Below are 2,684 nucleotides of genomic sequence, written 5' to 3'. Positions count from 1 at the left end.
TCTCTTCCGGCCTGTGCTCTGGTATGCAAGCAACTACAGGCTTATTTTTCTGCCCTGGAACTATGAACAGATTCCATTTCCATTGGGGCTGCAAGCTTTTGTGTACTTGAAGTCTTCCTCTGCCTGGGACTGCCACCAAAGACTGTGACCTGGACTTGAATATGGTAAAAACAGCAGAGTCCTTCCTCAGTGGTAGCAGAGATCCCTGTAATCTCCTTCTGGCCAATTGTTCAACCCCCTTACTGTCTGTGGGCTAAGTTCCAGAAGCAGTTGCTGCTAATTCAGAGGCTCCTGGTTTGCTGTGGCTGTAGTTGGGTTTGTGCTGGGACTGGGTCTGTCCTGCCCTGGCCTGCACTGATATGCATTACACTCTTATCCCATTACAGCAGGTCTTTCCTAATGATGTTCTAAGTTGTCTTTGGCTGGAAAATTATTTCAACCTTCCTCTTTGTGGGTTCTGATGCTCCAGGAATTGTCTGATGGCATTATTTGAATGTATATGGAGGGGTCTTGGGGAGAGTTCAGGCAAGTCACTGTCTTTCCTCTGCCATTTCCTGAGATACTTCTAATGAGATAATTGTAGCACATTTTGCATAAGCCATCATCTAGCATCACGATGGGTCTTTTCATTGAACTAAGTTCTCATGTTTCTTCTATTAATTTCTTTTTATATTGTTTTATTCAATATATGCATAGATACACATTTGCATTCATATATATACATATATATGGCCATATATGTATATACACATATATGTATGTATATATGTATATGAATAATTCCCTTGGATGTTCTGTTTTTATTCTTCATCAGTTAACAAAAGACTTCCCCAGACTTTGCTGAATTCTTACTAGCCATATTTCTTAATTAACAATACTATTTTGTCACAGTCATAGGCCACAATTGTTAAATTTGCAATCAATGAGTGGCCACTTCAAATTCTATTTCTTCTGCCCATAAAAAATGCTTTCATCAAAATGGTGGCATCCATGGGACTTTTCCTTCCCATGCACACTTACTTATCCTCTTGCTGGCTACCCAAGATGCCATTATATCTTCCTCCTACATGCCTAGAATGTCTTCCTTCCTCAACTCTTAATTTTTGAGTCTCTAACTTTCTTCAAGCTTCAGCTCAAATGTCACTGCCTGCATGAGGCTTCCAGAGCTCCTTCCCATTCATAGTCACCCCGCCACACACACACATGCTTTGGATATACTTTCTATTTGCTTACCTGTCAACATGGTCTATATGCCCAGTAAAATATCAACCCCTTGAGAGAAGGAAACATCTCATTTTTATTTGAAAGTTGACATCCTCAGACCTAGCACAGAGCCTAATGCATAGAAGATGCTAAGTAAATACCAGTTTGATTCTAAGAAAAATAATCTCTCCAATAAAGGGATCTTGGACTGGTAGAATTATAAGTGCTCAACATAATTTCTAAGATTCCTTCTGTTTTCTTCCTGTGACTTAATATCCCCTGCTATTCTTTTGGGGATAAGGATCTCCCAAGGACTCTCTGGAAGGCCCCTAGAACCTCTTTATTCCTCAGGCTATAAATGATGGGATTAAGCACAGGGGTGAGGATAGTGTAGAAGACAGCCAAGTTCTTATTCTCTTCTGGGGAACGCAGAGATGAGGGTGTCAAATATGTACACATAAATGGGACAAAATAGAATGTCACCACTGTCAGGTGGGTGGAACAAGTAGTGAAGGCTTTCTTTCTCCCCTGTGTTGAGCGAATGCAATAAACAGCATACAGAACCCGACCATAGGAAGCCATGATAATAAGGAAAGGGACCAAAAGAAATATGTTGGTACTGAAGAACACAGTGTACTCATATGCCCAGGTATCCATGCAGGCCAGAGGCAGCATGGCAGGGATGTCACAGAAGAAATGGTTAATGACTCTGGACTTGCAATAGGGTATATGGAATGCATACACTGTATGGGATATGGCATTGATGAATGAAGAAGTCCAAGACCAAGAAGTCATCAGCAAACACATTCTCTTACTCATGAGAATGGGATAATGGAGGGGGCGGCAAATGGCCACATAACGGTCAAAGGCCATGGATGCCAGGATAAACACTTCACTACCTGCTATGAGTAAAAAACAAAAACTTTGGAAACCACAAGCCACCAAAGAAATAGAATTGTCCCCAGACAGGAAATTGATAGCCATCTTGGGAACTGTACAACAAATATATAAGAGATCCATGAGGGAGAGCTGACTGAGTAGGAAGTACATGGGTGTGTGGAGGTGGTGATCCATGCAGATGAGGAGAATCATGGTTGAGTTACCAAAGAATGCAATTAGGAAGATGAGGACAATCAAGAGGAAGAAGAGAAGACCAGTTTTTGTTGGGGGAAACAGACCCAGTAGGAAGAAACAAGTAGTGGTTTGATTCCAATCCTCCATAGGAGGGTATTTCTGGAATTGTTTGCCTGTAGGATAAAATAAAGGAATGGGAAGAAAGTGCTTTGGAGCAAAAGTTCCTTTGCTTTCTCCTAGAATATTTTTTTAATGCACATCAAAAAATAACTATTTATTCTGATGCTTTGCTTTTCAGCCACAAAGTAGTATATTAAATAAGAAAACTGGGCTTGGAGTCAGGAAGACCTCACTTCAAATTTGGTCTCAGACACTTGCTAGTTGTGTGACTCTGGGGAAGTCACAAT

The 2,684-nt window shown here is 40.9% G+C and overlaps 1 protein-coding gene across 1 annotated transcript; it reads right to left on the bottom strand.

Annotated features, from left to right (window-relative positions):
• Window positions 1-1,485: 1,485 nt before the first annotated feature.
• On the bottom strand, window positions 1,486-2,424 carry LOC122750951 (olfactory receptor 2L3-like). The gene has a single exon (XM_043997835.1). It carries the CDS (start codon window positions 2,422-2,424, stop codon window positions 1,486-1,488), a length of 939 nt encoding a protein of 312 aa, XP_043853770.1.
• Between the last annotated feature and the right edge of the window lie 260 nt (window positions 2,425-2,684).

This window comes from Dromiciops gliroides, chromosome 3, assembly GCF_019393635.1.
Source record: "Dromiciops gliroides isolate mDroGli1 chromosome 3, mDroGli1.pri, whole genome shotgun sequence".
Lineage (NCBI taxonomy): Eukaryota > Metazoa > Chordata > Mammalia > Microbiotheria > Microbiotheriidae > Dromiciops > Dromiciops gliroides.
The sequence above is the reverse complement of the archived record's forward strand: the minus strand, read 5'-3'. Positions and strand labels throughout refer to the sequence as shown.

What these genes read in the sequence shown, in the direction of transcription:
- LOC122750951 (XM_043997835.1), bottom strand. Translation starts at nt 2,424, where the DNA reads ATGGAGGATTGGAATCAAACCACTACTTGTTTCTTCCTACTGGGTCTG.